Source organism: Wyeomyia smithii, chromosome 2, assembly GCF_029784165.1.
Source record: "Wyeomyia smithii strain HCP4-BCI-WySm-NY-G18 chromosome 2, ASM2978416v1, whole genome shotgun sequence".
NCBI lineage: Eukaryota > Metazoa > Arthropoda > Insecta > Diptera > Culicidae > Wyeomyia > Wyeomyia smithii.
The window spans coordinates 227,161,692-227,182,983 of NC_073695.1; the positions used below are offsets into that span (position 1 = coordinate 227,161,692).

Here is a 21,292-nt window from a genome sequence, read left to right on the forward strand (position 1 = left end):
AACCCGCTTTGAGGGTTTAAATTAACTAAAATAAGTTGCACGCTTTTGTTCCAATAGTTGCGGTAGAGTTCCTATGGTTGTGAATGGGTGTTCCTGTAGTTGCGGTATATAAAACATTCGTGTTTGCTTGGTTAAATGAAGGTATTTGCCTTGCTTGAAGTGGTTTTTGATTGTTTTACTATTTATCATATTGTTTTTAATAGGTTGACAAGTCGGTTTGCAAGTAAATACAAAAATGCACGAAGTTAACTAAGAGACGGATTTTGCGCCAATTTGGTCAGATGTTGGCAAAATTCAGTGAGGGTATGTAGGTTTTATTAAAATGAAACAAATTTTGCATCCTTTCTATAAAATGGCTGAAATTGGCTGAAGAGAAAGACCAATGGCGCTCATTTTGAAATATTCAGAAGAATTTTTTTTTTCACAAATGGTGACTTCTCAACACTGGAAGTTAGAGTCTATTACCTCTGCTTCGTACCATGTTTGCGCTTACATTTTTGACGTTAGTGTTTACTAAAAGAGCGATTGAAGCTGTGAAAGGCTCGTTAAAAGAATTACAAGACCAAAAGTAGTGGGTAAGCATCGATTAAGAGGTCATAAATGCATAATACAGCATTTTAGGGGTGAGAGCGATAGCTTTTGTGGCCGATCATGTATGAAGTATCGGTAAATACACGATGGCAGGGGAAGGTGGGGTTCGAAAATTGAATAGTAATAAGTTACATCATTTAGGTATGTCCCCTAGTACCTGCTTGTCCCTAATATACACAAGTAGTCCCACATACATTTGTTCTGATAAACATGAATCAGAATTGCGAAACATCCCGCAACTATAAGAGCATAGTGTATCCTGTGATCCAATAATGGAGGAAGTAATTTATAAATAATATGATCATCTATTAACGAACTTCAACTGTGCAACAGTTTACATAATAAACTGTTATCTGGGAAAATAATTATATGAGTAATAATCGTACTAAAACCACACACATATCTTAAAACAATCGTGGACAAAATAAGAAAATGGGTAGTGAGTGGTGCCTTCCGGGAGAGTTTCTGAAAAATACAGTATTCTTCAGTAATTTGGATATTTTCAGTATATATTGTTGTAGTAACATATGTACTTATGTTTAATCTATTATTTCTTCAACATGTAGCATAAGCAATTCGGTTCTAATTAGTTTAAACGATGAATTTAAAAGCGATGCCGCAACTTTTGGTGCTACCACAACTATTGGATCATCTACCCTAACAAAGGGGATATCACAGTCGCTTGCGCCTCTTAAATGGTGATCATTTTCATTTTAAATATTTTTTTCATGTAGGCCATTTGACCTGAATTTTGTTCTTAAACCATGTGAATGGTTCATATTCGGGACAGAACCCTTTGTTTACGTTTTACCCGGCCGACTTCAGGGTTTGTAAACACCCATGACATACGAAGCATCTACAAACATTTCAAAACGATAATTTCTTTACAACCATCAATAAAGTACGCTACAATACTTTGCAACTTTTACGAGTTAGAGATGTGGCTACGATAGTGTTGTGTGTAGGTACATGCGCTAATCTGCCGTGGTATGATCTAGCGAGCAACAGCAGCAGCAGCACACCGGAGGCGCTCTCCGTTAGTTTACAAACAGAAACGGTAGAAACAATAAAATAGCGAAGAAAAGCCGCCGACCTCGCGCAAAATGCCCCGGACAAGGGCGCGACGAGCGCGAGGAAAACGCTGAATGCATGCATGACTGCATTGTTATCGCACGGATTTTGCTCAATTGAGTGAAGATGAGAGTGGCTCACTGCCACGAGCTTTGTATGGCAGCGAGGAATGTGATGGTCAAACAAACAATTACATGTTTATCGCCATTTCTATTGCTTTTCTCCTTGTTTTGTTTTGCTTTCGTTGGCTATCACTCACTCGGTTACGGTTTGTTTAGCAAAAATGGTTACTACGACGGGTAAACGCACTGCGAAAAGATATCGGTCACATGTTCGACGGTTTAGCACTCCAATGCGTTGATTGATTACTAAAAAGGCTTTTTTTAATTTTTTTGAAAGAAGCATGCCTGTTTTTCGAAAGCTTATCTTGACTTTCGGCTGGTTTATGAATATCCATTACAAAATTAGCAGGTTTTCTGTGTGAGTTATTGAGAAATAATTTTAATTTAATTAGAATAATTTAGAAGTTAATTTAGAAGCATTGTACATATGAGATAGCTTTCTAAAAAGGACCAAAATTTATTATACAATTTGAAATTTGTTAATAACAACACACATTACAAATATTATTGATTAGTATTTAATTTTCTATCGATCGACAACTTTAAAAAATATAATTGCTTTTAACTTAAACTTTAGGCGATAACTGAATCATAACTATTTTTCTCCTCTATTGTGATATTGTCCAGGTGTTTTCTGTACTCCGCAACTCTTCCGTTTCAAACTCACTGGAACGTTGTCCTTACCAGGTTTATTGTGAGAGGGGCTTAATATGCCAAGAGGAAGGAATTGTATCGAAACTTCGTTCCTCGTGTCAATGTCGCCAATTACAATTCCTTGGAAAGGACCAATATTCCTCTGGTCTGTTTTATAATAAAAAAAAGGACTCTGCTCAATACCGCGCCAAAATCACAGTTTTCTGAAGAGGTCCCTACTTTACTCCTGGTCAGTTTTATTTAAAAAGGACTCATGTTTCGTCAAGAGAAAGAAGTCTTAACGAAGCCTCGTTTACTGAGATTCATTTTATTTTAGGTCTTATAACTACATTATAAGTTTTACAAGGGTACGAAAAGCAAAAGAGAACATAAGGTGTGACTTAGACTTAGAAAATTTGTTACTCATCCAGACGTGACTCAATCCCGCAATCTCCGATGTCTCCTACATGGTTTTTAGCCAACGAAACTACTAAACCCAGTAGTTTAATTGGCTAAAACACCACCATGCCGGAGACATCGGAGATTGTGGGATCGAGTCCCGTTTGGATGAGGAACAAATTTTCTAAGTCTAAGTCACACCTTCTGTTTTCGTTTATCGTTTCCACCCTCGTAAAACTACATACTTTACCCGCTTCACTAAACTCATTGAGAGTAAATGACATGCCTATTATTAATCCGTTCTCGTGTGAATGCCTTCGCCCTTCTTTTACACTTATTGCTAAACTATACCGAGCCCCGTTCTTCTTGCCAAATTAAGTTTCCTGGGGAGGCTTCGATTGTGCATCAGTCAAATTTTAAAAACCGACCATGTACATTTTGTTTATCGGCCCAAAAAACACCTGTGCCAAATTTTAGCTCTATCAGATGCGATTAAGGGGTGGTTGGAAGTGCTCAAAGTTGTGATATTTTGACCCTTGAAACCCTACCAAGGGGAAGTACATAAAATTGGGGAAATCGAACATTTATTTTTAATGTCAAATGACTTAAAAATACATAAAACTTCGAGATCTGGTGTTATCACGGAAAAAAAGAATGACTCACAAGTCACAAGGATATAAATATTGCTAATCACGCGAGCAACGAAATGCTAAAGAGATAAGTTTTCAACTAAGATTACTTCTTTTTTCTATTCAATAAAAAAAATATTTCAATAGTTTTTTAGACCACCCTCTGGTGAAAAAAAGGCTCCACCCTAACAAAAATCTAGTGTGGTTCGAAGCGAGTTGTGAGTCATTTTAAAAGTCAATTCCAAAATATCCTATATTAGGCATTGGGGTGCTCAAGAAACCGCAAGATTCCAGAAAGTCGATCTTCGATGATATTTTTTTTTTCTTCGGGATAACACTAGACCGTTTTTTTGTACTTTTAGATCATTTGGCATAAAAAAATCGATTTACCCAATTTCATGTAAAACCACAAACACCCAAACATGGGACTCATTTTTGTTGGGTGGAAAGTCAACAGGGGCAGTGTAGAATTCAGCTTGCAGGAAGGATATATGGCCGGGAATCTGAGAATAAACCCATGTTAGAGTCCTTTGACAACCAAATGGCCTGATTCTATCAAGATTCAAGCCCACGACCACTCGTTCGTCAAATCGGACTATTTAACCTTGCGGCTAGGGAGCTCCCTATTTATGGTTACCCTACCGATCTAATTGTGGTCAAATGAGACGAATTTGTTTTAAAAAACATTCAATTGTTCATTTTCGAGAAATATGTTAATTTTAATCTTATCTAACTCGCTAGATGTTTTTGTTTATTATCTCTAAAACAATATGAAATTTATTTTGATTTTAAATTTTTCACTACACCATAGTTATACCCTCTCCGTCGAGGAAAGGCTGAAAATGCACTCTAAAATGAGCATTAGGCATACAGCAGTGTCGCATATATTAACCGACTCAGTTTTGAGAACTGTGCATTTAACTGTGTGCTGCTTTGGAATTACCCTGTGTAAATGCCTCGCCGAATTGGGTGAAAGAAACAAAGATTCAACTTTTAGTCATCCAATTGGGTCATCAAATAAACAGCCTTTCCTTGCAAACTCGAAGGTCATTCGTTATCGCAGTTACAGCTTCTTTTTTATTTCTTTGAAACAAAGCATAACCTGACAAAAGTAAAGTTTTTACCTGTAACGGCGATATCTTTCACCCACAAGCAGTAAAAGATATAATACAACTACCAGCAAGAAACAATTCGATAGATTGATTCTACACAATAGCAAAAATCAATCGAATAAAACACGAAGCGAAACCGTTTGTCTTAGTAAGCTCGAAACGTTGTAACACAAAACCGTTTAATTCCGCCGAATCCCTGTAATCTGACCTCCGTCGGCAGATATCAAGTACGTTCTGCGAACTAGTTATATTACAAACAGCCGATTGTTTACAAATCAACCCTCTTCCGACAACTCGACACTAAGCCGTCCTGCTACGAAATCCGTCATCTCTACTATGGTTCACAATCCGAAAGCGTCGAACCATCTTATCTTGTCACCGTTGTCGTTGTCGTCGTCGTTGTCGTTGAGTTCAAAATAAAGACCGCGCACGTCATCAGTCGGCTTTCCTCCTCCAATTGTCCCTCGCAAGATTCGAGCGTGCTTTGTCACACGGAACGAGGCTCGGGCTTCAATTCCAAAATGGAACACCATTGTGTTTACACATCTAATTAAATCATCGGGTCATCTCCCCGGTCTCAGTGTTTTGCAGCCAGTCAGCGCCAAGGTGTCCAATTCCCTAGAAGAGTCAGAGCCAGTGCTCCCCGTCCGGCTGACCTTGAATCGTACTTGATCTCAGTGTTTAACATATTTTATTACTTCGCTTCTTCTGGGCCCACACGATCAGTAATAGCCGCCAAGTGAAGGCTGGTTGCAACCGGAATTGAGTACTTTTCTCAACTCCCCCTCCTTCACCGGAAAACCACCTATAGGCTCCTACGTTGCCGAGCAGAGCCGCTGCATCCAGTGTGGCTTTTGGGTGGATCTAGGTCACGGTGGTAGCTGAGACTTGACTTACCTACACTGTGTCTGACCTACTATGGAAATGTGTGATTGGTTCGCGGTTCGAGTCGGTAATCAATTTTTCGAACGTTAAAAAGGTGATGTTGAAAAAAAGAGCTGTCGAGTTCAACAAGGGAATGCAACGAGCGAATGGTGCGTACCCAAATTTAAGCCTCGGAACAGCGCAAGACTTGGATTAGTTACTGTTTGCAAATGCGAACGGAGGAGCAACAGTCAAGGTGGCTGAACTTTAAACAAACTTGCAGGTAAGTTGAATAGTTGGTTTAGTCACATCAGGACAGAAAATGAGTAACATATTGATGACAAAACTTTTATGGTCTGTTCCATTTGAAAAAAGTTCATGAGTTACATTACAAATAACGATAGTCAATGCAGCTTATCAACAGGTGTGTTGAAAAGCAAATGCAACTTCATTTTTAATGAATCATATTACATTTTACGGAGTCGCTTAACGGAACAGTGTTATATCGTTCTTAATATAACATTGTGCGATGAACATTGACAAAATTCAATTAAAATTTAGATACTCGTGCCAATAGATACCACATCTGACATTGGATCGGTCGTTGACAATTTCGAGAAAAAGCGTCATTTTATGGCATATCCTAAAAAGCCAACTTTCATTGGAATAACCATTTCGTCCCAACCAAAAACTTCATAGCAAAACCCCAGACGACCAGCAGTGGCTATTAATCCCAATCAACGCTTGGTCTCTGAACTGTATTAAAGTGCACCAGAACTTTCAAACGGTTCAATTAAATATACTACAAACGTGTGGACACACAACATTCCACGAAATGATACTTAGCCTATAGGCACGGTGTTCAAAGAAAAGTGACCTCATACATGACGTGCTGCGGTTTAGGCTGACAAATCGTGCGTGCTTAATCAACATCTTCGACACCGAATAGAAGGAAGAACTCACCCGGTGAATATGTATAAGGAAAAAAAATTGACTCATGCTTCATTTGAACGAAAATAGACAAAAAAGACAGCTTTGTTTGTCCTCATTCCTCGTTTCTTTGCTTGGGAATCGCTACAAAAAAAAACAAGCATCGAAAAGGATGACAAAACATGCAAAAACGATTGCTCTCTCATGTGTGAGAACCACAAACAAAACAGGAAGGCATTTCCTCTGCCGCTATTGACACACATCGGGCATAAGGTTGAACACTTGGCTAACGGCAAACGGTTTTACGACGCCGATGAGTTATTGCTGATTATGCACTAGACAAAACAGCGAAAATTCCAGAGGTTCTCTCAGTCTCGAAAGTCGGTAGTTGACCAGGAGATTTTCACTCGCATCACGAGGCACATAACCTGCATCAACACAGCTTCGGTCTAATGTGGAGTTAGTTTGAGGCGCGACTCTCGGCTGAACAAGGAGAGTTCCGTTAGTTTAGCAAACAACATCGAGAAACGCATAAAACCAAAAAGGACACGACGAAATAAAACAGGAACAAACAAACCCGATCCTAGAGTGGCTCCTGCCCGACATACCTATAATATCCCAAACAAAATGTTCCCAAATAGTCATCAACTCTGTACCTTTGAACTGGGTCAACGCATCCTCGTATCCACCCTGGCTGGTTACATTCAGCGGTGATCCGGTAACGGGTGAAGCCCCACTAAACGAATGCTTGTGCCGTTTGGGGGGACTTCGATGGTAATAATCCGCACTGCCACCGTTGTTAAATCCGGACGGGCTAGGTGACCCGCCATTGTTGTAAAAATGCTTCGCCCCGGAGTGTCCCGGGCTAATACCGGCACCAGAGTGCCGTTGTTGGGGTGACTTCAGCGGCGGAGACACGTCCCCATTGTTGTTATCGTACAATGCTTCCCGAGGATCGAAACCGAGTCGATCCTTGTAGTACGATTGTGTGGACATTTTTCACTCCCGTTTTGTGCGGCACTAGTAGCGCTTTGTCCTCACCGGAGATAACGTTTGAACTTTCGCTAAGAACTAACTTCAGCCGAATTTTAACATTCAGTGGCTTTCTTCTGTTGTTGAATGGCACTACACTTCTCTTGTTTGCTGAACAATCACTTACGCACTCGTTTTCGGTAAATTTGATTTTTCGTTAATCAAGAATTCCCTCTACGGAATGGTTATGATTATTGCTGCGATTCGCATATTTAATCGTCTCGCAAATTTTACATTTACACGCGCGAACACAAATCACACACGAACGCGAACACCGACTCAAACACGAACACGCACACGTACACGAACACCTTTGTTTCGTCTTTCGCTTTCGTTTCTGTTTCGCGGATTATATCGTCGTTGACTAAATATCGATAATTTGATTCACACCTTAATCGCTCAGTCCCGGCCGGACATTGTCCGGTTTTCTGCTACAGGAATTCTTGTTTTCATCAAGGGGTGAAGCGGGTTTTCGGATTCTTTGAAATATTTTTTGAACTCGCAACACAAAAAATACGAAAGAAGTGTCTGCACTTTCGTATCGTTTTTTTTTTCGTCTGTCGTTCGTAACTCGGCTACTGCTGATCAACAACTGAAAGAGAGAAGAGATGGAATGCTAAGCAGCGAACACGCACCTGAGCCAAAGCGAGTTCGGGAGATTCCTACTCAGGTTGGGGTTCTTCTGGAACGCATACACACACACGCTTACCGCCAGCAAACGTCGTGGCCTCAAGTGGTGAACTTGAGAAACGTAAAGAAGACTTTCTATAAATGCTCATGGGATGCAGAAATACCTCTGAAGAAGGGGTTATATTCCGGAACACGACGGGCGCAGTTAAAGACCGGTTTTCAGCGACGATCCGGGAAGAGTGCAAAAAAAACAACAACAAGGCTCAGCAACTAACTAATGAAAGAGAGCTTGGCGAGGTTCGCCAGTGCACCAGTGTTGAAAGTGCTGGTTTGTCGTATGAAAAAGCAAACACAGATGAAACAAGAATCATAAGCAAAATAAACCAAACTGTGGCGGTTCAAAGCTGGACAACGAGACTCCCCAATCGGAAGGGGGTCGTGATTTGGCGATGAGATGAAGAATCGGAAAACACGGGGGAAGGCCTGGCAGGCGAAATGTTTCTTGGAATTAAAATGCGGTTCATAAAACCGTGTTGAGGTTCCCTTCGCCGCAGCCGTTGTCGACGACGATGATCATGGAATGTGGCAGGAAATTTATTTAAAGTCTTCCGAAGCTAAGGCGTTGAGCCAGCGGCTCTGGATACATATTACTGCTACTGGCGGTTGCTTTGAGCAGGCGAAAATGCAACGGGTTCATACGACACACGCATTCGAAATTCTTAGGGACTAAAAAATTGTTTTGCATAGATTATATAGCTTAGAGAATTTTAGCTGGATGTTGGTTTTGAGTAAAGCTATTTTTTATGTGCCACAATTATCATTTGAAGGACTATTTAATGCCAACAGTCCTATTATTAATGTCACTGACAGATTTTAAAGTATCAAAAAATCGGCAGAGAAACAAAGAAATTTCTCCACATTCCCAAACATATAAATGTAACACTAGAAACGTTCCGCTATGTACATCACAACAGTCATAGTCCACCAAATATACAACGACTACTCCAACACCACGTTCAACTGGATCCACGTGAAGTGGAATTAACAAACTTGAGAGCTACCTTTAAACAAACCACCAAACGGGCGTCCCTCGTGCATGAGAAAACCCTCACACTGCCCTTACTTCACTTCAAACAATCGACCAGCATTACAAACGGTACTTAAAACATTCTCCGCTCTTCGCTTAAGTATCCGCGCGCATGCATGGTGGCTGGAACTCCCAATCGGAAAAAATCACCCTCTATCGAAACTCGTGAATTAGTAGGCACTGGCAGCCGCAACTTCAACTTTATCGTCAAATTGCCAAATCACGAATCGACACAGGCTATTGAACGCTTCCACGTTGCCTTTCTCACGTCCATCATACAGGACAAAATATCAAACCGTGCTTCTCTCTATCTTCCATAAACTATCCCACCAAGTTTATGTATACAAAAGCACCTTTCAACGAAACAAGAAGTAGCTACAAACTTCTCCATCGAAACAAGACACTTCGTTATATCACGTGCTGTCTGTACTGATAATCCATAATGCATGAGGTTGTCACACATCTGTGACGTCACCGCAAACAGACCAACGTAAGCAATGGCCGTTGTTGACTGCTTTATGGCAATCGTTGAATTAAAATTGCACTGCCATAATTGTGTAATGGTGATTTATTCCCTTCGGCTGGCTTGCAAACTTTTATTGTTCGACCATTAATGGCCATCCCCTCGTGTGGGATGAGGATGCCAAAGAGAAAAATTTCAATTAATGTGAATTAAAAATCAATTTTTCAATTGCACCCGATTGCTGAACTGAACTTGGATACTAAGGAACGACCATCTCTAATATGAAGAGATTTTCTGTCAGTACTTCACATCCCAGCCAATGCGACCGATGCTGATGTTGTGCGTATGCGTTCCGTGTCTGGCATTGTTGGTCAAGTTTCCGTTTATTAAAGTTTTTTGCACGCCTCTTTTTGTATGCAAATTTTCGGGAAAGCTCAAAACCAATTGTTCCTTGCACGAGTGCTGCTTGCTTCTTTGCTGTCAATAAATCCACTTTCCACAGCAGTAAAGATCAAACTTCGATTCCCGGATGTGAGCTATTCAGCAAAACAAAAAATGTTTCACTTAACGCTGTTATGTATTTTCTCCGTCAACACTCGGCGGAGGTGTCAAATATGATTATATCCAATTGCTCGAGAATCAGTCTCACACTTGAGATTCACACCACAGACTGAATAAACTGTAGCACCCTTTTTCCTATCTCTTCAGACGCTCACTTTGTTTGATAACTGCTGGTTTCCTCAATACACTTTTTTTCACAGTTCAGGTAAACCGTCGAGAAAAGGGAACTAGAAGCGAAATAAACCATTCGACACGAACCTCAAACCAGTACTGAAGGAGTTTCGAGTCTTGAACTGTGCGCAAAGCCAACTTTTCTTCCATCATAAGCCAGTGGTACACCCACACGTGCGCACTGGCTGGTAAACGCCAGCTGATGTATTGGTGTGAGAACTGGCTACGGTGCAACGGACACCTACCCGGCTGAGCATCGAATTGTCTGGCTCCGAGGGTGCCGTGCTGGATGCGAAGACGATGTTCTACGACGCCTCTCGAGAAAGCCGACAAAGCGACAGAGTAAAAAACAAAACAAGACACCGATCGGCGGATTTCACCAACACTTGTGCGCACGTGCGGCGATGCATTTATCCAAAACGGTGGAACAACTCGGAAAGCGAAATAAACTGACGAGATAGCGACATTCGCAGCTCACGTGAAGAAATAAACGTAGGTGTGCGATCAAATAAATGACTTTATACAGGGATTTTACTTCATCCAGGACTTCACGTTTGCGTTTAAGTGACGTCATCGTTTCGTCTCCTTTTTATGATTTTTTGTTTTTTTTTGGTTCGCAAAAACGAAGGAACATATTTTAAACTCGCCGGTCATCAGACGAAAAAGTCGGCAAGCTGGGAATCCATATGTAAAGATATAATTGCTTTGATTGCCTTCAATTAAGTGGCTGGATTCACAATTGTGAAACGACAGAGGATTAATGAATCAGTGAAGTCAGTGGTCGCCAAGTGTCTGTCTCGTCACCGCGTCGGAAAGACATGCATAACGAAATGCTGACTGACGTAAGAAGTCGGGGAGTCGAATAATTCCGGGTATTCATGCGCCCGACTCATGGGCTTCGCGATTGGCTAAAATGTAAGTATTTCAAGGTCGCGCTTGAACTGGAGCGTCCCGCTGAGTGCCAGTGATCGCATTCGGCTCGAGATCAGACAGTACCAGACAGAACGATTCCAGGAAAATCTTCGGTCGAGCCTCTAACAGGATGAAATGGGAACGATGGAAATATTTTCTCTCCATCATAAATCAAAACATTCTGTTGAATCGTACATTATGTGGTATTTTGAAATCTTTCGAGAGCGCATTTGAATTTTGGCGCTAACATAAAGTTACTGATGCTAAAGCTAAAGCTCCTTAGATTATTTTCATGGAAGCTAAAGCGATCCATGAAAATAATCTAAGGATTCCTGTTTGTGTTATGATTGTTATTCTTATGTCAAAAACGACATCTTGTAAGTTGTATTATCTTGTATAAATTATCCATTAATTATTATGGGTGTCCAATAATATGGTAATACATACTAAGCACTCTTAGAAATTTTGAATTATAATTGTTAGGATTTATTTGCTTGAGCAGTTAAGATTTAAACCTACTTGTCAAAAAAGAAAATAACTTTACAACTTACTTATATGCCAAATTAGTGGCTTTGGTAATAATTGGTAATAATTCGAGTGTATCAAACCAAGGAGGGCGTTTCAAAATCATTTTCAAAATTTTATTCAGAATCCTTCAAACCGTTCTCTTCCTTTATTCTTGTTCACAACATTTATTTGACCGTTTTCTTCCTTGTTGAACAACGATCAGACCGGCCCAGCATAAAGCATTGCCTAATAATTTGAAGATTTGTAGGCTTATGACGAAAAATGATCTATTGAGTTTCAGAAGCATTGGGAGAACTTTTTTACACTTTTGTAAGTGGGAATAGAAAATATCTGATTTTTTTTTGTAATCCACTGCATATGAATGTTAATTTTGCCAATTTTCTTGTTTCATTTATCATGAGCATGACACATATATGAAAAAGGTTAGATGGACTTCTCATATTTCTTACGTTCATTTACTGAATAAGAGAACATCCATAAATGACGTAGCATTGGGGGTGGGGGTTCAAGCCAAGCTACGTAGCAAATATGAAACTAAGAAAAAAATTGTATTTTTTCTAATTGTTTTGTCCGTTTAGGGTCATTTTCTTATCTTTCGATAACAAAATTTGCAAAAAAAATGTCATGGGGTAGGGGGTTCGTTGTAAAAACACGTCATTATCTAGAGGGGTCTGACTTTGGAACAAAATGCTACGATGGGGGAGGGGAAGTCAATAAAACACTTAAAAAACCTACGTCATTTATGGATGTTCCCTAAGTAGTTTTTTGACGTAAAACTACGTCTAAAATATTGACGTAAACTACGGTAAAATATGTCCAAATTTAATTGCTGATAAGTCGGTTAGTTTTCAATCGATTGGAAAATCATCATGCAGAAAATTGTAATTTGATAATTCGAACTGTTGTAATATTGAGAAATGTCAAGCCTGTTGAAACGTAGATTATTACCTCTGATCGATCGCTTTGCTTACCTCTTATCGATCGCGTTTGCTTACCATCACTAAAATAATACAATGTTTTGCATAATCTCAGATTTTCTGAAAATGGGTAGGCGGGATGTTCAAAATCTACTGGAAAAGTAAAATTGCTTTAAGTAAACTAAAGCGATTTTTCTAAAAATTGGCGTATTTTTTAATCCTATAAACAAGGCACAGAATAATATTGGAAATTGCTATTGAGGGTACATGATGAGAAATTTGCATTTTTTGAAAAAAAGGCGATTTCCTGAGCTATTTTTTCTCAAAAAATCCCATAAAAATCTCAAGAATACTTTCTATAACGTAACTCCCATTGAGTTCCTTTCCTTTAATATATTTAAGAAATGTGCAATTTCAGAAATAAGTGAGAAAATTCGACTTTTCTATAACATTTTTTGACCCTCATTTTGAGCCCAATGTGTAAAATCGTAACTTCGTTTTGAACCGACGTTTTTCTTCAATAGGGCTGAAACTTTCAGGTCATGTACAGTTATATAATAATGCAAGATTTTGTACAATCTGAGTTTTTTTTTGGAAAAAGGATTAGTGGGGTAAAACGACAAAAGTATTTCCAATATTCAAAAGTATTTCCAAAAATAATTCAAAATTTAAAAAATTTAATTTAAAATGCTGGTTCCCTCTCGAAGTTTCACAGTGAAATAAAATGGGTATTTATTTTTGCAGGTTTTAGGAATTGAATTACCAATAAATCAAATGCACGCAAAAGTTGAACTGTGCGTAACCACATCAATATTGCGTCTTTCTAGAGCATCCTTTGTACTGTTTCGGAACCAGTACAACGGATGTGTGTTGTTCATAATGCATTTGGTGCTGTAGCGAATGTTTAATGTATTAGACGGCTCAAAATCAAAACACTTTTGAAGTATTAACCGGTGTATAGTACTGGTATTGGTAATAATTTTCAGAATGCTGCTATCGCTAAAGCAGTGCAAGCAGTAATCAATACTGATGATTTTGGTACTGACTAGGTTAATCCAAATATGAACTGATCGATTCACTATTCAGTAAATTCTGTTGCAACAAGGCTCGCTATTGGCTGTTTCGATTGCTGACGGTGATTAGGAATGCACGAGCCTTTGATACGCACCGACTCGCGAAAGTTACTAGCGGTTTTTTGAGCGCCCCAAAACTGATCGTTTGCCCAAAACCGAAAAAACTCTATATTTCATCAGCTATTTCTTGATTCTGTCTTTTCGTCATGCAACCACTCATCGAGCTCATCAGTACTATAAAGCAATTCTATATCCTCAGCTGTTTACGAATATAAACTTTTTGGTGACCTTTTTACCCCACTTACCCCTTCTAGAAATTTGAGATTATGTAAAATATTGTTCTATTGCATAGATAAACAAATCCTAAAGTTTCAGCCGAATCGGAAACCCTCGATACATGCGGTATCACGAACTGGCTTTTAATGCTTGCTTTCCCTAGCACCGTCGACAGAATTCTATATGTAGCTAGTGAAATGGGTATGCACTCATTGGGCTATATAGGAGCCTATCTTTGCTCAAGCCAATCATTTTATTAGTAGACGGCGCCTATAAAGGCCCTAACTAAAAAGCAGCAATAGCTGTAACGGATAGCAGCAGCGGCAGTGGGTACCAACAGCGGTAGTGGTAGTAGCGTCAGCGGTAGGAGCAGCGATACTACTTCTTCCTCTAGTAATTTGCTTCGTGCGGTAACGGCAGCATCTGCGGTAGGTGCATTGGTCAGCACTTCCTCCAGTGAAAAGCTCTGCTGTACAACAGCTCTCCACTGTGTTATCAGAATAATGCCTTATTCCCACTGTCGGGGATAGCACAGAGATACGATCAGCATCATTTCCAATAAGCAAATGAACAATAAATTGTCCATTTGAGGACAAATTAAATACTAGAATGAGGCGTCGTTATATAAAAAAAATAAAACTTGAAAGCCAGAACCTATTCGGGGCCCTAAACAATCCTAATTTTATAGGATTGGTTTTATCTCCGCTTGGCGGACTTGCATTTCAAATTTGTATGGGAATACATTGGGGTCTTTTTCAGGCGGGTAATTTTTATGCGGTTTCTATACGCGGGTTTTTTTACGCGCTTCTTTACAATAACGCGAATTATTTTTACGCGATTTTTTTAAATAGCGCGGATTATTTTTACGCGATTTGGAGGAATATATTTTTACGCGGTATCAAATAAGTTTAGTATAAGTAAATTTAATAAGTAGTGAACAAGGTGAAATAGAGTAAAAAAATGATCGTATGGTTCATGTAAATAAGAATTTCTTTTTTTTTTTCAACTGAATAATGCACCATTTTAAATATATTCATTTCAAAATTTCTGTAATTATCAAATATTAGGCAATTTTCTTTGATACGGGAAGAAGGTCAAAAAATACATTCATAATTATATATCGATACTAGTGAAGGTTGTTGCGATTAACTTCCGATTAAAAAAAAACAAAAGCTTAAAAATATGAAAAAATCATTATAAAAAAATTGTTGCCCTCATTTTCAATAAATTTACATTTTGGATGCACCATAAACGCATTTTATGTGTTTTGTTCTCATTTTTATATCACTCTTCATGCATATATTTACGTGTTATTATTTTTAATCTGATCTCTTCATTGAATAAGCTTTTATTCTGTGCGATTTTTTCAAATTACGCAGTTTTTTTATACACAGATTTTTTTTCTGCGCGATACAATCAACCGCATAAAAAAGACCCCAGTGTACTTACTTTTTCACATTTTTCATTCTAGAGAGCTCAAAATGGTCGAAGACACTGAAGTGTTAGGATGTCCCTAAAAATGCTACAGCTTTTTAAAGTTGAGTATATCGAAATAAATGTTGAAAATCATATTTTTTGCCAACATTATCAATGTACTGGTGTCAGTCAGATTTCCATCAGAAGTAACCTCTGCAACATGCTGTAAATCATGCCTACCCCTATGATATTGACCTACATTAGCTTGCTTGATCAGTGGATAAACTCGATACGGCAGGTTACTTCTGATGGAAATCCTACTGATGCCGGTACACTGGTAGTCTTGGCAGAAAACATAATTTTCAGCATTCAATTGGACATATTCAACTTCGAACAGCTATAGCTTTTTTAGGGACATCCTAGCTCTTCTGTGAACTCGGCATTGTCTGAAATGTTATACTTTAACGTAATTTTGTGCATTGGTTAAGCATTACTGAGCGCTCTAGAATGAAAAATGAAAAAAAGCAACTGTTTCCATATAAATTTCCATACAAGTATAAAATGCAATGCGCCAAAGTTTTAAATTGTTTGGAGTCCTAGAAAGAACCAAAAAACTGGAAATTGATTACTTTGCCCCACCCTGTTAAATACTTAATCGGAGAGTTAATATTTTCGGGTACCAGAAATGTTATGTTGTAGCAGTGTTGCTGGAAAATATCAATGGTGAGCCGTTTGTCAGACATTCAATCTGTTTGGGGTGAATAACTTTTTCTACAAGCATCGTTGCGCCTTACGGTCTTCAGAAGAGTTTTTCCCAGGAAAATTTCCAACAAATATCACGTATCGATATATTTTTAAAAGCAAACTGGACATTTCTAGGGAATCAGTTTTTTTTTTGGTTGGTAAAAGGCTGGGCAGTGCGTACCAGCAGTACACCCGTACTAGTTGGCATAAAATAGACCCCAGTGTGGTCCAAAGCATAATGCCCAGCAACTCCTATCCCTACCTCCACGTGGTACCGACTGGGATACGAGCAACCAAGGGAAGATCGGTGAACCGGTGGGAGCTTGGTCGTATGCTGTCAGGGAAGGGGGAGCTGCTCTCCTAGGAGGGCAGCTTGTCCGAGCGTCTGTTCCCCATGTTAGGGGCGGCTCAAACAGCGTCTGATCCGGAGCGGACGGCTGAATTATGAATCCGCAGCCCTAGTAAGGCAGCATGCCGAAACATTAAAATACTTCGAACAATCAAGAATTGAATACGGACCGGAACAATTGGCAACGACCTAGGCGACGAAATAAGGACGACGATTGGAAGCTCGGTACATGGAACTGTAGATCGCTGAACGCCCCGGGTGGCGACCGGATTCTGCTGGATCAGCTAGAACCCCGCCACTTCGACATCGTTGTGCTCCAGGAGCTTTGCCGGAAAGGAGAGAAGGTACGGAGGATTTGTGGCCGCAAGGCACAGTACTACCAGAGCGGCGGCACAACCAATGAGCTGGGTACCGGCTTTATAGTGCTGGGCAGGATGCAGAGTCGTGTGATCAAGTGGCAGGCGATCAGCGACAGGTTGTGTTCGTTGAGAATAAAAGGCCGGTTCTACAACTACACTATCCTCAATGTGCACTGCCCTCACGAAGGAAGACCCGATGTAGAGAAAGAAGAGTTCTACGCACAGCTGGAGAAACTCTACGATAGCTGCTCGCGTAGAGACATCAAGATCGTCATCGGGAACATGAACGCGCAGATCGGTAGGGAAGAAATGTACAAGCCGGTGATCGGCCAACATAGCCTGCACACCGTGACGAACGACAACGGCCAGAGATGCGTCAACTTCGCAGCTTCCCGAGGACTGGCAGTCCGAAGTACCTTCTTTCCCCGTAAGGACATCCACAAAACCACCTGGAGATCACCTGACCAACGTATAGCAAATCAAATTGACCATGTTCTCATCGACGGCCGGTTCTTCTCTGACATTACAAACGTACGTACCTATCGCGGTGCGGATATTGGCTCGGACCACTACCTAGTTGCGGTATCATTGCGCTCAAAACTGTCGACCGTATATCACGCGCGACATCGCCGAACCCCGCGGCTCAACATTAAGCAGCTCCGGAACTCCCAGGCTGCGGAGGAATACGCGCAACAGCTTGAAGCGGTGCTACCCACAGCGGAGGGGCTGGGCGCATTGCCTCTCGAAGACGGCTGGTGCAGCATTCGCACAGCTATCGTGGAGACCGCAACGGCGACACTAGGAGTGGAAGCACCGAGTGGCAGAAACGACTGGTATGACGGGGAGTGCGAGGCAGCGGTGAATGAGAAGAACCGGACCTGGGCGATATACCTGGGCAGATCAAGGTTTCTTGGCAGTGGCTGTTTACAGCCCAAAGAGATTTGGTCTTTGAATCCTGGGAAGGTGATTGGCTTCATAAACCATATTTCACCTGACTGGGAGCGTGTCGGTGCAGGTACCTGATCACTCAACAATAGTGGTCATTGTATTTTGCAAGGGGACACGTATAGCAATTGACTGGGATATATATTACAAAAGTTCACATCAATGGACAACGTAATTCTAATTCCCTAACAAAGACAGGTGGAAGGAGTACTTCGATGGACACCTGAATGGCGAAACAGCAAACAGAAGCGGAGCAGGAACTGACCTAGGAGCACCAGCAGCGGATGACCGAGTACCAGCTCCCGATATTCACGAAGTTATTTGTGAGATCGGGAAGCTGAAAAACAACAAAGCCGCAGGCAAAGACGGACTGCCGAGCGAGCTCTTGAAACATGGAAGAGAGGCGCTGGCTAGAGCGCTGCACTGGGTCATTTCCAGGATTTGGGAGGAGGAAAAACTGCCAGACGAGTGGATGGAGGGAGTTATCTGTCCTATCTACAAGAAGGGCGACAAGCTGGAGTGCCGCAACTACCGCGGCATCTCGCTTATCAATGCCGCCTACAAAATACTCTCACAGATCCTGTTCCGCCGTCTATCACCTTTAACCAGGAGGTTCGTGGGCCAGTACCAAGCGGGTTTCATGGGAGCCCGTGCCACCACGGACCAGATCTTCTCAATCCGACAGATCTTACAGAAATGTCGCGAGTACAACGTGCCCACACATCACATCTTCATTGACATCACGGCGGCCTATGATACAGTCGATCGAGAACAGCTATAGCAGATCATGCACGACAACGGATTTCCGGATAAACTGACTCGATTGATCAGAGCTACCATGGCGCAAGTGATGTGCTACGTGCGTGTTTCGGGGATACTCTCGAGTCCCTTTGAATCGCGCAGAGGGTTGCGACAAGGTGATGGACTTTCCTGTTTGCTGTTTAACATCGCCCTTGAGGGTGTGATCCGGAGGGCGGGCATCGACACGAGGGGCACAATTTTCACAAGGTCTGTTCAGCTTCTGGGCTTCGCGGATGACTTCGACATCATATCACGTAACTTTGCGACGGCGGAGGAAACTTACGCCCGACTGAAATCCGAAGCTGGACGGATCGGATTGCGGATAAATGCGTCGAAAACAAAATACATGCGAGCGAGAACAACATCAGCCTTCCAACTCAAGCCTCTGTGGACGGTGATGAGCTTGAGGTGGTCGATGAGTTCGTGTATTTGGGGTCACTGGTGACCGCCGACAATAACACCAGCGAAGAGATCCAGAGACGCATCCAGGCAGGAAATCGTGCCTACTTTTCACTCCGGAAGACACTTCGATCGAATCGAGTGCGACGACGCACGAAGTTGACGCTGTACAAAACCCTGATAAGACCGGTAGTCCTCTACGGGATCGAGACGACAACGCTCCTCGCGGAGGACCTTAACGCTCTTGGAGTTTTTGAACGGAAGGTGCTACGGACTATCTACGGTGGAGTACAGACGGACGACGGAGAATGGCAATGGCGCATGAACCACGAACTGAACGCACTGCCGGCACCAGAAATAGAGGGGCGCAGCGTGCACGATGGCTCGACCAGATCGAAGGAGACTTGCGGTTGATGAGACGCCTGGGGAACTGGCGAAACACAGTCTAAAACCGAGCAACATGGCGACAAATTCTTGATACAGCTTGAGCCACCACGGCTCTCGTCTGATTGGTAAGGTAAGTAAGTTTTAAAAAACCTAAATTAATTCACCTAGCGGTCAGACTCAGCCTTTCTCATTCAAACTCACTATTTGTAAAAATAGATTTACATGAATGCTTAAATCCAAAAAGGTATATTCACTTTTTGGGTTCTGAAATATTGATGTTGTGATTAAAGTATAAAATATGAAATTTGACGTAATGATAGTGCTTCAGAAATAGCGAAATATAAGAAATGACTCTTAATTTCGAACAATTTAATCACGAGCGATTCCGGGAACGTTCAAATAGTATGATACCACATTTAAATCATGTTGAGGCCATATATATTGATCAAAGCAGCTATAGTGTTGATTAGTCTTTGAATTTCTTTTCTTTACAAAACTTTTGAACAGTATATCAAATTTTTATGAAGTTTGTTATTTGTAAGTTTGAGAGATGACTCGTTTGTATGACACTAGTTATGTTCAAATAAGTCGTGTAATACTTGAGATAATAGACTTTCGTTGTTTTCAAAACATAACGGTTGCTTAAGTTTGATTACAATCAAATGAAAAGGGAACGTATGGGGGAGCCAAACTTTGAAACCACGTGTTCAATCATAATTCATCAGTTAACCCTTAACTAACCCGTTCATTCGATATCAATATTGTTCAAATCTGATGTGTAGTATCTAAGATAATGAAGTTTAGTGATTTTCACAATTCGATACATTACAGACGAAGTTACATTCCGATTACAGCAAAATTCAATAGGGTGTTATGAGGCAGCTAGATCTTTCATTTGATACTAATTTTGTGGAAATCGGGTCAACCATCTCTGAGAAAAGTGAGTGAGCCCAAGTAGTCATCAGAATATGTTTCTTTTCATAGCTGGATTTCACATTTTTAAACATAACAGAAAAAGTAATAATCCATTCGCAAAAATAATCTTTAGGGTCTTATGGGGCAACAAGACTTTCCATATGACATTGATTTTATGAAAATCGGTCCAGCCATCTCTGAGAAACATGAGTGAGATTAAACAGTCTCCAGAACACGTTTCTTTCTGTAACTTCTGAACCATATGTTCAATCTTCATAAAATTCAAAAGTTGAGGGTTTTTAGATAGCCCGTTCATTTGAAACCAATTTTGTTCAAATCGGTTGTGTAGTTTCTGAGATATTGATGTTTCGTGATTTTTTCATTTTGATACATAACCTCTAAACTAGAAATCAGATTACAATAAAATTCAATAGGGTCTTATAGGGCAACTGGACCTTTCATTTGCAATTGATTTCATTGAAATCGATTCAGCCATCTCTGAGAAAATCGAGTGAGATTGGGAGAGCGTTACACATACACACACACATGCAGAAAATGCTCAGCTCGTCCAACTGAGTCCAGTGGTATACGACATTCGGCCCTTTTGAGCACTTTTATACCTTTAGTTTTTGCAGTGATTGCTATACCTTTCTAGGAGAAAGGCAAAGAGTGAAATGATAGAATTGACTTTTAATTTCAACTTCAATCCCGAGCAAGGCCGCAAACATTGAAATAGTACAATATTAAATTTAAATGATGTTGAGGCCACATATTTTGATCGTAGCTATAGTTTAAACAGCCTGCGGGTTTCGTTTCTTTCTATAACTTTCAAACCACATGTTCAAACATTATGAAATTCATTGTTTAAGGGTTTGAAAGCCCATTAATTTTAATCCAACTATGTTCATAGCTTCTGAGATATAAGAGCTATTTTAACATTCTGACGCAGCGCCAAAACTAAAAGTTTGATAACAAT

At 40.6% G+C, this 21,292-nt stretch overlaps 1 protein-coding gene and 1 long non-coding RNA gene across 41 annotated transcripts in view; one reads left to right on the plus strand and one right to left on the minus strand.

Moving 5' to 3' along the window:
* LOC129721789 (dystonin) overlaps positions 1-21,292 on the minus strand; it is a 293,217-nt gene that overhangs the window by 147,979 nt on the left and 123,946 nt on the right. For 35 of the 40 annotated variants that reach the window (XM_055674774.1, XM_055674786.1, XM_055674784.1 and 32 more), the window contains exons 1-2: positions 10,280-10,408; positions 7,008-7,975 (exon numbers count right to left, since the gene is read on the minus strand). The exons of the other annotated variants lie outside the window; for them this stretch is intronic. In XM_055674774.1, coding sequence (XP_055530749.1) covers positions 7,008-7,347 — 340 coding nt within the window. In that variant the 5' untranslated portion in view covers positions 7,348-7,975; positions 10,280-10,408. Of the gene's footprint in view, positions 1-7,007; positions 7,976-10,279; positions 10,409-21,292 lie in introns of those variants that run through there. 40 annotated transcript variants of the gene reach the window in all.
* LOC129721797 (uncharacterized) overlaps positions 5,601-21,292 on the plus strand; it is a 44,685-nt gene continuing 28,993 nt past the window's right edge. Inside the window, exon 1 of the long non-coding RNA XR_008727497.1 lies at positions 5,601-5,704. This is a non-coding gene — a long non-coding RNA (uncharacterized LOC129721797). The remainder of the gene's footprint in view (positions 5,705-21,292) is intronic.